The sequence below is a fragment of the Parasteatoda tepidariorum genome, chromosome 7 (genome assembly GCF_043381705.1).
Source record: "Parasteatoda tepidariorum isolate YZ-2023 chromosome 7, CAS_Ptep_4.0, whole genome shotgun sequence".
Lineage (NCBI taxonomy): Eukaryota > Metazoa > Arthropoda > Arachnida > Araneae > Theridiidae > Parasteatoda > Parasteatoda tepidariorum.
In genome coordinates this window covers 29,915,621-29,928,385 of record NC_092210.1, presented here as the reverse complement: position 1 = coordinate 29,928,385, position 12,765 = coordinate 29,915,621, and the positions used below count along the sequence as shown (strand labels likewise).

At 29.1% G+C, this 12,765-nt stretch overlaps 2 protein-coding genes across 2 annotated transcripts; both read right to left on the bottom strand.

The window, feature by feature from the left end:
- Positions 1–5,874: 5,874 nt before the first annotated feature.
- Positions 5,875–6,566, bottom strand: LOC107455301 (uncharacterized). The gene is made up of 2 exons (XM_016072814.2): positions 6,149–6,566; positions 5,875–6,050 (listed from the first exon to the last, which is right to left on the bottom strand). Exons 1-2 carry the CDS (start codon positions 6,564–6,566, stop codon positions 5,875–5,877), a joined length of 594 nt encoding a protein of 197 aa, XP_015928300.1.
- A 48-nt stretch (positions 6,567–6,614) lies between these two features.
- LOC122268974 (uncharacterized) lies at positions 6,615–7,721 on the bottom strand. The gene has a single exon (XM_071183744.1). The coding sequence runs from the start codon at positions 7,719–7,721 to the stop codon at positions 6,615–6,617; it is 1,107 nt and encodes a 368-aa protein (XP_071039845.1).
- Between the last annotated feature and the right edge of the window lie 5,044 nt (positions 7,722–12,765).

Below are 12,765 nucleotides of genomic sequence, written 5' to 3'. Positions count from 1 at the left end.
TATATTGGTCATTCTCACTGAAAAGGTATAAATAGGCTAAAAAATTTTCTTAAATTAAAGTAATTAAAAAAAGTGATAAAAATTACATAAATGCCTTTATTTATTTTTGTTATATGTCCTTATAATAATGGTCAAGTTTTCTATTTTATTTCTTATAAGACTTAAAATATTTTAAATTCTGCCTTGTCCACGGAGGAGACATTTTATGTTATAAAATATATAATGTCAATGAAGACTAATTCATTAATATGAGTTTAACATTGATAAACATTGATAACATTGTTAACTGATATGAGTTTAACATTGATAAGTAAATAATAAAATATTTCACTATTAGAGATAGAGCTACTTCCGATTAATCATGCTTCTATGAAGGGAAGCATCCATTTTTAACCTAGGTGTACAATTTTTTAAGCAACTCTTACTGAATATTTATAAATTAAAATGTGAAGACTATTGAAGTAAAATTTCAAACTCCACATGAAAGTTGACTGTTGAGGGTATTCTTTTATGAACATTTTATGCAAGTTAAACGTACTGTCATCCAAATAACGTTCTTGTTTTTTCTCTTTGTTATTGCTTCTTTTCTCCCTGGGCACAAAAGGCTTGCTCTATCAATTTCTAGAAATTTAGGTACATTTAATCACGATGTTTTTGTTAAATCTTTTTCTGATACAGATTTAAAAGTTTTTTGCTCCTTTTTTTTTTTAGCTTTCTCCAAACAATATAGTGTTTTCTTTTAATTTCTGTCTAGCTTGTCTCATACTAAGTTTTTTCTGTTCCCTTCTCTTTTGCATTTGAACATTTGATTGCTTTCTTTTTTTACATTTCGGTTCTACCATTTTTTTCCTGAAATTTGAAGAGAAAAAAAATGTTGAACATCACAGATATTATTTAGAGAAATTGTCAATATTTACTTCTCATATAAGAAAAAGTTAAACTTAATTGATTTTCTTTAAAAATACAAACAAATTAACACATTTGTTCCATTTTAAAAAATATCAATTAAAAGAAAATAGTTTTTCAATTATTAAAATTGTATTATGGTTATATAGCACATTGTCTCTTCCATTGACTGCGTCTTCTCCTCCGTGGACTTGTTATGTCCACGGAGGGGACGTCCACGGAGGAGACAATAATTAGTTCTTGAATTTTACTGATTTTTAATTTTAAAGTTACAAAAATGGGGCTAATTTTTGCAATCTAAAATTCATCTATCAAAAATAAAAAAATTTCTTCTTACCTTCTTTATGATGTCCACGGAGTATGCGGTGAGAACTTTGCCAAACCCCGATTGAACACATCAATCCAAAACTAACACCAAAGAGAACAAAAACAACTGATAGTTAACATTAGAAAATGGAATGGTTACCTTTCCCAGCAGCTGTCTTATAGGGATTTCGCATATGCTGCCCTTTATTGCAAATTTACCAACTATATTAATTGTCCATGGAGGGAGATTTCATTTTTGATGGACAAAGTTTACTAGTAATTTATTTTATAAAAATAAATGTTTTTAAAAAAAACATTAAATGAAAAATTACTATAAACATTTAACTAGGTAAAACTGCAAAAATCATTAAAATAACATTTAAATTGTTTAACAGCCAAAAAAAATTATTTTGTGTCACAGACGTAGGGACGTCCACGGAGGGGATTTTGAAGTTATGTTTATTAAAAAATAAGAATGAAATATTAAATACATTTAGCAGAAATGCACATGATTTGTTAGTTAGAACTTTACGAAAAATGACGAAGAAAAATATTGAGAAATCTGCTGTATTTCCTAATATTTATTGACCTATTGACCTAATTGACCCATGTATCACTAGATTGCCTAAAGAAGTTATTTTGACTGCTTTTAATTTCAATTAGAGAGACCATGATGTATATAATGACACAATTTCTTAGAAATCTGTGACTTTTTGTACAACATATAATTTCTTTTATTGCTAATATTTACTAATAACTTGCTATATAACTGTAAATGATACAAAACATGTTAAAAATTTATTTTAAGCAAATTTATTTACTCATTCACAATCCTGTCATTTTGACTGCTTTTGGGTAATATAGGTATATACTAATTTACAGTCTTTCTAGTGTTAAATATATATATATCCATGAATAAGATTAAAATAAGATTCCACGAAATAGGAATGAGTGGGTAACGAGATTTTTATTCATATTAATTGGAGAAAGGAATTATGTAATAACAAAAATTTTAGAACAAACGCATATTCTTATATTATTATGGAATGATAGGATTTTTTTCTACGTTTAAAATAAAACAAACATAATATTCGAAACATATTACATACATTAAATAAATAAACTTTTATTTGCAATAAATTTAATATCACAATGATGCTTTAGACTCAAATTAAACACAATCAAGAAAGTAATTAAAATGCTGACTTAAATTTTCTATTGTTGTCTGAAACAGTTCCAAAAGTTAATTTCACGCTTGTTTAATGTGTTTGATTGACCGCTTGAATAAAATGAAAAAAGAAAGGTTTTTTTCTCAGAATGTTTTGGAGCAAAAACTCCATTTAATTTATGGATGTAATGAGAAGTGGAGAATAGAGACTGAAAAAAAAGTATGCGTCTATTTTAACTCTCTTATTTTTAATTACTTTTTAGGAGAATAATGCTTAAGAAGAAAAAGTGAATGTAAAGTAAATATTTTTTTATATTGTCTCCACTGTTCACTAAAGAAAAAAAAATTCTATATTTTCATTAAACTGAGAAAAGAAGGTGATAATGGTATTTTTTTTAATGTTTACTTTCTTACTCATGACACTTCATAGAAACAGAATGCATAAGTTTTGGTGAGAAGAAGAGTGAAAAAAGCCCATTTTTATTTAAAGAACAATCGTATTAATTAAAAAAAGTCTCACCATCATACGCCAATATTTTTTTTTCTATTTGTCAGTTCATTAATGGGGACGTGCAAGTCATATCATGAAGGAAAGAGGTGTTTTTCTTTACTTATTGTTAATTAACTTTTCACTCAGACATAAGTCATAAAACTACATTCAGATTTCATAAGTGTAGTTAGAACACACTTTTTCGACTTTCTTCTTCCAAAAATAAAACAAATTAATGCATATTGGGAATAAAAATATTACAATATAATTCCATTATGCTAATCATTATGTAACTCTTATGTAAATTTTTCTAATTTAATGTCTTTATTGAAGAATTACTACCATGCAAAGTTACGAAATTTCAAATCCAATTGATTTTTTGAGATTAGATGTGAAAGACAATATTTGGTTTTGGTTAAAAAAAGCATTAGTTTTTTAAGAACTTTATGTTGCTCAGGTTTCGTTATTGATTCATATGATGCGATTTCATTATTGATTCATATTGACAAATGATGCGTCCCACACATAAATTTAATGATTAAACTGCATGAAGATGATTTATCTAAATAAATTGATATTGTAATTTTGAGGACAATAATATCTATTTGATATAACATCAGACGTAGAGTTTATGCTTCATTCAAATAATTTCTCATTTAAATAAATTTAAATATTAAGGACCAAGTTTTCCTAATAAAGTTTTTTTCAGCTTAAGTTCTCTGTCTCTTTTTTGCTATCTCTTGCAAACTACGAAATAGGTTTACCCGGTAGCATAAAAACAATCTTTACGTCTATTCAAACTGAAGAGATATTCTGAGCATCCCGATAGGTTATTTCGTCAGAGTTTCTTTGCTGAACTTCTCCAATATATTTTGTAGCATTTCTCTAAACATTTGTTCTCAAAACTAATATTAGAAATCAGCTCATCTTTCGAATTTAAATACTAACTTTTAATGAAATTTAAATTTCTATAAACGAAGGAATTTGCATTGTGCCAACTATGTTTTTCTTAATAATAACATCTTCTTCTTTACTGGTACTACAGATCAGAGTAGGCCCTAGCCTGTTGCACAATACTTCTCCAGACAGCTTTCTCTCTGACCTTGATCTTCCATTTGGAGACCTTTAAAGTTTTTAAATCATTCAGAACATCATCCATCCATCTTTACTTCGGTCTCTCTAAGCCTACTGCCCATGGACTTCCAATGCAAGATTTTTACCATTCAATTGCAAGGTAATCTCTCTATGTGACCAAGCCATGAAAGCTTTTGTGCTTTGATGAATTTTACAATGTTTTTGCTACATTTAACATAAAGAAATATAGACTCTTCAGTTAAAAACAAATTTCTGAGTATTGATAATATATATATATATATATATATATAGTNATATATATTTAATAAATAATCATTCTAGCACAGTAATATTTGATAAGCTTAGATTTGAAGCATTAATCTTTTCATAATTTGAGCATTTTTTCTTTTTATATATAATCCAGCTTTTATTAATCAACTTAACAGCAGCTATAATCTAAGTGATTTTGAATAGAATTTAATTGTGATTTTAATATGAGTAACTTTTTGTAAATTAAGATAATGGAAGTTAGGCGATTTAACAATTTAGATGAACATAATGCTTAATTAAATAAATTAATCTTTAATTTAAATCTATATTGCTGAACAAAACTAATGTATTAGTCAGCTTAGATTTATCGCACGAGATTTTAAAATGCCCACAAATAGCATGGTTAAAGTATTTTGATGGAGATTTTATAATATATTTTAAATATATTTTTTACCTCAATATTAAAAAATCATAAAAGCCTCCACAGCCACCACTGTTTTGGATGTTAAACTGAACATTACATTTCGTTTTTATTTGCGAGAACTATAAGATTTAGAAATTTGAAATTACGAAGGTTTGTAGAAAAATGAGCAAAAAGTTCCTCGAAAAAAATTGATAATCGTTAACTTTGAAACTTGTAAGGAAAAGTACCATACGGCCAAATGGGAACAAATACCACCGCTGCACAAGCCGCAAGAATACAACAATTTAATATGCTGAAAGGGCCTTTTTTGTTTTTTAACTTAAGTCACAATGTGTTTTCCAAAATTTAAATTTGTTCAAGAGTAGTAGCAATTTTAAGAGCTTTTTTTAAGAAATATTTATCACCTTTTGTTTGCTTTGCGTTACAGTTTGCTTTACTGCACAATGTAATGTGTGTAGATTTGACATTACGGAGACATAAAAAAAACGTACCAGGAATACGAGTGGATTTCGACGTAAACATACTATGTACGACGTAAAAATTGGATAATTAGTTCAAGAATAATGAATTAACAAATTTGTAGGGAAAAAACATCATGTTTGGCCAATCTTTAGCCTGATGATATGCCATTTTTATTCGTGAACTTAACCCAAATTTTCCTTCAAAATCCCAAATTGTTCGAAAGTTATTGTAATTAAGTGCTTTTTCGTGATTCATTTTTGCTTTAAATATTCTCTCTTAGTCTATCGTTTCAGAAAATTTATTTTGCACGAGATCTTTGTTAGCTTTTACATTCTCTTAATTCCACAGACATACAGAGACGAACGATAAACAAAAACATTAATAATAAGAAAAAGTCGTTTGGTTGCCTAGCAACCAGCTGGAGTTGCAGTTATTATATCGACAGACGATTTAAAACAATTATTAAAACTAACTGTTTATTGATGACGGACCATCCTCCCCACCCTGGTCAACCTCAAGAGGGATGACCAGTTGTATAGGTCGAGTTACAGTATTTCCATTCACTCTTAACACACATGTTCGGATTTCCCCATCACGTCCCTTAATTAGATTGGTAATTCGGGCTTTCTTCCACATGTGTCTGGATCTGACGTCTTCTTGTAGTAGTACAAGATCTCCTGCACGGATGTTGAAGGATTTATGAATATTGCGAACTTGGTGATAAGTGCGAAGTTGCAGCAGATATTCTTTGAACCATCTTTTCCAAAATATATCCTACACGTCTTGTTGTTGTTTGAAGAGTTTAGTAAGTCTTGGATTGTTATTCGGATTTGTGGGTATGGATGTTAATTTTCTACCCGTTAGGAAATGTGCCGGTGTCAAGGCTTCCGTATTGTCTTCATCTCCCTCTTCATATACAATGGGTCTGCTGGTAAGGGCGGCTTCTATCCCTACTAGTACAGTTGATAAATTTTCTTTATCCAATAGTGTCCGACCAAGAGATTTACGAAGACAATTTTTCACTAATTCGATTAGGCGCTCCACCAACCTCCCCACCAAGCCGCTCTGGGTACGATGAACTTCCAAATTATGCCATTATGAGCGTAAAACTGTTGCACTTTAGTAGATGTAAGAGTGTTCATTAGAAGTATTAGCTCCTTATTTGCAGCGTGGAACGTAGCAGCATTATCACTATAGATGGTATGTGGTAGTCCTCTACGACCCACAAATCGCTGCAATGCTAACAGAAACTTGTCCGTCGAAAGATCTGACACAAGTTCGAGATGTATGTCTCTGGTCGTTGCACAGGTAAACAGTACAATGTAAGCTGCGTCTGAAGGATTCAAAGTGCGAACATGTACGGGGCCAGCAAAATCTTTTCCTGCGGTGAAAAATGGTGTAACTGGGTTTATTCTATCAGCTGGTGGAGGAGCTTCAATTTGAGTGCAGCGAATTGCTCGTGACATCTTGCATGGTAGGCATCTGTAAATCACTTGCTTGATGGCTTGGCGGCCTCATAGAATCCAAAAGTTTGAGCGTAGTTCTGAAAGCACTATTCTGACACCTAGGTGATGCATTTTGATATGTGTTTGACGTATCATCAGACTTGTGAAATGATGAGATTCGTCCAGCAAAATTGGATGTTTTTGGGACTCTGATAAACTCGAAAACTGTAATCTGCCACCAATACGTATTAATTTGTTTTCAAATAATGGGTTGAATTTTGTAATCTTTGAATTTTTTGGTAGTGACTTGGATGTTGATAAAGCTTCGTATTCTAACGAAAATGACTCCTTGTGAACCACTTGTGTCCAGTAATTTCTAGCATCATATATTTCTGCAGTGTCAAATTCTCTGACTTTCTTGCCTTGAGATCTACAGTTCGAGTTAAAACGTAGAATCCATGCAGTAACACGTAGCAGTCTGAAGTAGGAGCTGTAGTCTTTTGCGTCGATGATGGGTTGAAAAGCAGTAACATGAAATGTTTGAATTTCTTTATTTTTCTTTACCTTCAAATTATGAGAGTAATCTGCTTTCGAATCTGGCCAACTTTCTGTGGGTTCAGTCCGCCAAGTGGGCCCGTTCCACCAGATGTTGAGGTCTTTCAGTGTAGATGTAGGAACGCCTCTTGATAGTTTGTCCTCTGGATTGTCTTGTCCCGGGCAATGCCGCCACTGTGAAGGGTCAGTGTATGAAATTATTTCTGTTACCCTGTTGCACACAAAGGTTTTCCACCTGTTGGGATTACCCCGAATCCAACCAAGGGTGACTTCAGAGTCGCTCCATAATGTGGCTGTAGATGGCGACAATCCAGTTTCATTGCAAAAATATTTCAGCAGTCTGGTACCAATCACAGCTGCTAAAAGCTCTAAGCGTGGAAGACTAACTTTCTTTATAGGTGCAAGTCTATTGCGGCTGCATACTAAATGGATACTTGATTGATTATTATGAGAGGTAACTATGTACAAAACTGCACCATATGCTCGCTCAGATGCATCACAGAACATATGAATATTAAAAAAATCAAGCGATGAAATTCCTTTGTAACGAGGAATTCCTTTTGAGCAAATGGCATCGAGCTGGGTTGTAACTGTATACCACACAGTAGCCAAGTTTTTCATCAAAATTTCATCCCAATCGATTCCAAGAATCCAAGTATCTTGAAAGAGTATCTTTCCAATTATCGTGAATGGTGTAAACAGTCCTAAGGGATCGTATAAACTTGCAACACAGNGCTATGGTCTTTCTTCCTCCTTTTTTTTTCCTTTCTTGAAAGGATTCTAAGCATATTACATTAAGATATGTTTTTGCGCAACACCCTGTATATTAAAGATTAATGTCATTTTGGATTTTGAATCTTCATGGATCTTTGAATATTGGTAGAGAGCCATAAAAACACTACCAGGAACTTAAAATTTACAGCTGAGAGCCTATTCAAAATACCAACTTATACCAATTCAAAATACATCATAGAGAGCAGTGTAAAGTTCATTTTAAAGTCGGAAATAACCTTTATCGCACAACCCAACAAAGTTTATAAATGACTAGCAAATAAACCATGTAAGTTTAAAATATTGTTAAATTTAAATATGTTAGTGTACGCGTTATGAGGCTCCCATTAAATTTACGCAAATAACTATTTTCTTTTTTTTAGATTGAATTTGCCTTCACAAAAAAAGGCTAGAAAATTCTTCTGAAATCGAGAAAAAATCATCATTCGTAAATCAAGAGTAGAAAACATTTTACTACCGTGGGTAAATACACAGTCTCCAGATTTTTAAAAATTTTAAGACCATTACTCAAACAAGGTTTATAATCATTTGTGTATTTTCTTTAACACTTAAGTGAGAATATTAAATTTTCATTAAATTTTAACCTAATCATTAACATCACAAACAAAATGCTTCCTGAACAAAGCTAGAATGAAAAAAAAAATAAAAAGACAAGATTCACAGTAAAAGCTGGAAAATGAGGTTTTTTGGAAAGTTTATTGCATGCCTTCATACAATCTTTATGTCATACCTTTATTCAAGCTTGGAATACTAATATATCAATTAAACTTATTCGATATATATTCAGTATATATCAAATAGTCAAATAGTTATATAGTCGATTATATATTCGATAATATTATTAATACAATCTACTGAGTTTAAAAAAGGATTACTTAGTCAACCTTATGATGGGCAACCAATTGAAAATGAAATATGATTACCTGCTATCTGAGGATTATATCGTCATCTCCACTTGTAAATTGTATTATATATTTCTATTTCATTTATAATTTTTTGCAAAGGAAATCTAGTTTGAATAACATTAAACTCTCACATATTCCGTCTAATATCGATTGCAGTAAATTGTAAATGGGACTTTATCAAAAATAACTAAATTTTTCAAATTTAAGTGATAAACTAAAACTGTGACAAACAATTAAGAGATAAGTAAAAAAAATCATTATTTGCTCAACCTGCGACCTCAACGAGATAAACATTAACAAATATTAGTTTTGCTCAACCTGTGCCACACATTTGATAGAAAAACATGAACAATTCATACTAATTCTTCTTTTTAAAAAAAATATTTTTTAGTATCTGCTATTAATAATAGTTAAGAATGATTTGAATAACTATTAAAAAGAAAGAAATATATCACGTTAATTTTTAATCTAAAGAAAAATCTGAAGAAAATGTGACTTAACTGTTTTTCATTTTAAGGTTCAGTTTCCCAGAAAACTCTTTTCATTCAAAAGAAGAAAATAGTTAGAATCCATTTTTCAGAATGCAGTTTTGCATTGAATAAAAGAAAATTTGCATCATTTTGTGATATAGTTGAAAGCAAACCATTCAATCATTTTCCGATATCTCCAAAATACCTTATTTTTTCTTCCTTATTTCCTTCTTTTCGTAACGCATTGCGATCATATTGAGAACTCGATTTTTATAAAAGTAAAGAATATTTCTTTTTATCTTTTATATTAAAAAAATCTCAGCTACCTCATCATATCGTTATGCAAGATATTTTTTAGTTATCCAGGATTTCAATCTCAATAATTTTAATACATTTTAAAAATATCTCTATTGATATTTTTTAACTTTTTTTTAGCATTTATGTATAAATTTAGAAAAAAAAATATTTCAAGATTTTCTTCTATTTCTTGTATCAGTATTGCATCAAATGCTAACTTATATTGCATCAAAAACTAACTTAAGGTAAACACTTGCTAAAAATTAAAAATTTATCGTTCAAAAGAGTTTATTGAAAAAAAATTAAAACAAATTTTAGAGTAATTAACGTTTGCATTTTGCAGCTTAGTTAAAGCTGACTGTAACTTAAAAAAAATTATTCTTTTTCTGGTAGTTACCAACGTTAAGTTATTTTGAATATCTTTCTAATAGCGTCATTCTTATATAAAGTTTTTATGTATGGTTTTTTTAAAAATATTTTCCTACTAAAAGATTGATTTCAATCATTTTATTCGAACAATTATTTGAAAACAAATTACAACACATTTTTCGTAAAATAATGATTAATTAAAATCTAACAGTGTAATAATAAAAAAAACAGGCCAAATTGAGAATGAGTAATTTTACCTGAAATTCTGGTTTTTAAAATTGCAGTTCTTATTACTACATATCAAGTAAAAAATTTAAAACTGATGAGAAAATTTAACTGACTTAAAGATTTTTATGCTATGCTTGAATGAATCATGTTAAAATTACCACATTTTACCACCTGAACCAAATTTTATCGTATATTATAAAACCATATTTTACTGGTAATTTCTCAACATTATTTCCAAAGCGATGATTCAATAAATCATATCAAGCCTTTTGGTGTTCCCATAGAGGGAGAATAATGGTAAAATTTTCTTTAATCTGATATCTTTTACTATTCTTTTTTCTCAATGTGGTGTAATACTGATAAAAAGATTTCATTTATTATATTTAAAATTTAAATCAGCGCCTGAATACAAAGAAAATATATTGCTGTTTTCCTTCGTTTACATTATTTCCTAAAAATAAACGATGATCTCATACAATGAGCATGTTGCTGTACTTAAAAATTCCTTAAAATTGAGTAGTGTAGTTTAATCGGAAGCTAAAGATGCAGAATGTAAACAACAATACGCAAACAACAAAAATGTTAAAATATCATTATACATTGTTATGTTAGGGCTTGATTTTTGAAAGTAAAAATTTAATGTTTTGTTCATCTTTTCGAAACTAATATAAATTAATTTAAAATTTAACTCTTTTAATTTCAAATTTGTATAGTTTTATACCTTTTAAATAGAAGAAATAATTATTTGAAAGTAATTAGATAAAACTATCTAGCTCAAAATGCACATTGAAAAAATATGGTTAGAAATATCAAAATATGGTAAAATTTACCGCGTTTCTAGCTTTTTCATAACACCAAGAAGGTCAAAAATTTGGTAAAATTATAGAAATTTTGGTAAAACTACCATTTAAATATGGTTTTAATAAGTGTGGCAAAATTTGGTAATTTTATTATGGTTCATGGCATGAAAACCATTTATTCGGTTAAATCTACTTTTCAGTTTCTTTTTACTAAATGTGTGGCATTAATAACTACAATTCAGGAAACTGATATTTCCGATAAACCGTTGCTATATCAGTAAAAAAATAACAAATGAACGGTTTAAACACCGTATATTTTGGTTTTTATTACTGGAACTATGATTTTTTAACAATTTTTTTTAATCATAGACTATGATGATTTTACTGGAATTTAGAAGACCAATCAGAAAAAAATGCATGAATAATTTAAAGAAATTGATTAATTCAAACTTTAATTTTCTATTTGAAATGCTGCTATAATTTAAAACTAAATAATAATATTGCTAATAGTAAATATTTTAAAAAAAGTCACTATTTTTGCATTGCTACAATTTTGAAGAAAGACGTAAACCAACTGAGCAAAAAAAATTACAAAAATAATAACTGAAAAAGTAATTATTATAATTTTCTTTAAAGAAAATCTTAAAATATTTTTTATTTGGAAATAAAGGGATCAAAAGATATAAAAAAATATATTAATACAGCCAAAAAATTTAGGAAATTGACAGCAAAGGGAGTTAACAAAACTCTTATAATGGTGAAAAGAAAATGTATAAATAAGAAAATATTTTGTAAGCATTTTATCTATTCATATTTTTCAAAGGAATTTTCTTATCTCTCTATGTAGGTATCAATTTATCACCTAAAAACTTTTATTTTCAACCATTGAAAGTATCAATATTTTTTTCAAGTAACGAAAAATGTAAAACGAGAAATAAACAAAACTGACTTAATATAACCTAATTTAAAAAATTCCCATTCACTACAAAAGAAAATAAATTGCACAAAAATGCCTTTAGTTGAAGTAAAAAGAATGATGTAAACATTTTTTTCGTAGACCTACAATAGTATCTTTAATGACGCATAGATTTAAAAAATATATATATTGAATTTTCCTGAATCTTGATCCTATTTTTTTCTCTGGGTAACTTAAAGCACCATGCAGCTTTTTTTTTTAAAGAAACTGCAAATACTTTTCTTACTGAAAAAAGAGTAGGAAAATTGAGCTAGTATATTTAAAAAAATTGGTGTGAGCTACTGTGCTGAAAGAAGTGAAAATATAAGAGTAAATTTATTTTGGGAAATAATTTAAAAAATAATAGTGTAGTTCAGAGAAAGTAATAAGCGTTATTAAATGTATTGAATTGAAAAAATATACTTAGAAGGAATAATGAAATTACAAAACCTAATTTTTTAAAGCAATAGTTTCTTAATTAAATAACAACAGTTTTTAAACATATAGGGGAGAGTTGGATAAAACGGGATAGTCGGACAAAACGGGATACGTCGCCTAGGGACCAGACTATTGCAGCTATCTAGTGGACAACGACAGAAACGTGTTATTCGACCGTGATTATATCATTCTCGGTGCGTCCCGCCTCGAGATCACTATTTGATAGAAAGTTGTAGGTCTCAGAACTTTTTTACTCTATTTTTTTGCCATTTTCTACATTTACGTGCGTTGTTTTTTACATTGTACTGCCTACATATATGGGAATAAAATTCCGGTGAGTATTAAATTTAATTAACCATTTATTTACCAATATTTTTATGTGCAGTCTATCTAATTTTCTTTTCACATTTA